A 1,313-nucleotide genomic window follows, 5' to 3' on the forward strand; every position below is an offset into this window, starting at 1 on the left:
GAGGGGGCTACGCTGTGAGCCCCAGTGAGCATCTTCCTCTTCCTCCCTCACACGAAAGGCAGAGGGGTGACGGGACTGACACGGGGTTGAAGCACTCTCGGGGGGAGCAGTGCTCTGGGCCCTGTGTGCAGGACAAGGGCTCGGTCCCCACCCCGCCAGCCCCGTGGGAGAACAGCCATGTCGTGCTGGCAAGGTGGAGGGGACACCCTGGGACATGGGGACAGCTCCAGCACAGCCAGGCACTGGGAATGCCAGCAAGATCTGGTTCTCAGGCCACAGCTCCAAACACCTCTGACACAAGTGTGTTTTACCGGAGGCTTGGCAGCGTTTCAGCCAGAGCCGGTAAGAACCTCTGCTCCTGCCCAAAAGGTCCTTACCCATGCTGAGCACTGAGCCTTGGGTGCCATGGCCACACCATCATCATCTTTAATGAACGTATTCAAGGAGCAGCAGCCAACAAGACCAATCCGCATATCAGAGACCTCTCCCATTACCTGAAAGACCACAACCTTCCCCCAAAAGTTACACACTTATTCCCTACAGACACTGCTCCGGTCCCATCACATCCAAGGGCACCATCCGGGCTCCTCCACCAGCAATCCCACAAACCAATCCATCTTCAGAGGCAGACCCAAACTCGCAGCAAGCACCCTTGCCAACGCACAGCCGCTACGGTGATGTCCAAGCCGGGTCCTTCCCCCACTCACCCACTCTCTGGGCCTGGGGGGGCACACGGGGCACCTGGGTGGAGGCCTGTCTCATGGTGCTGATGTTGGACAGCAGGCGCCGGGGCGGCGCGGCAGCCCTCACGATGGGGGTGGCTGCAGGATACGCTGCTGTAGAGATGGAGCATGATTAATAAAGCTTCCTGGGAGCAAAGGCATGGAAGGAGACATGGAGGGGAGTGACTGTGGCTGGGGAAAGCTCAGGAGCACCTCCTTGCTGAGGTCAACCCTAACGTCTCATCCCCTGGTGCCCATCACCGTGACCCCTGCACCAAACCCCTGTGTACTTCTCCAGGCAACAGCCCCCTGTGACTATGGGCTTTGTGCTGCTTTTAGAGACCCTCAGTCCCTAACCGAGCCCAGCTCGTGCCGGGAGTCCCCGGGGAGAGACAGGGCGACTCACGGGGAGGCCGGGAGGGCTGTGCACTCCAGCGAGTGGCAGGACGGACTGGGACAACTGGGCTGGGGCTGTAGAAGGCAGCTCTGGTCTGCGGCTAGGAAAGGAGAACACATTATCCAAGGTGACTTGGGAGCTGAGCCAGATCTAACCCAGAGCATCTCAGCGGCTGCCGCACACAGACAGACAAG

The 1,313-nt window shown here is 60.1% G+C and overlaps 1 protein-coding gene across 1 annotated transcript in view; it reads right to left on the reverse strand.

The window, feature by feature from the left end:
* The window catches only part of PABPC1L (poly(A) binding protein, cytoplasmic 1-like), a 10,744-nt gene that overhangs the window by 3,270 nt on the left and 6,161 nt on the right, over positions 1–1,313 (reverse strand). Inside the window, 2 exon segments of the mRNA XM_009701203.1 lie at positions 708–821; positions 1,117–1,219. Coding sequence (XP_009699505.1) covers positions 708–821; positions 1,117–1,219 — 217 coding nt within the window.

Source organism: Cariama cristata, unplaced genomic scaffold (assembly GCF_000690535.1).
Source record: "Cariama cristata isolate BGI_N322 unplaced genomic scaffold, ASM69053v1 scaffold14005, whole genome shotgun sequence".
Lineage (NCBI taxonomy): Eukaryota > Metazoa > Chordata > Aves > Cariamiformes > Cariamidae > Cariama > Cariama cristata.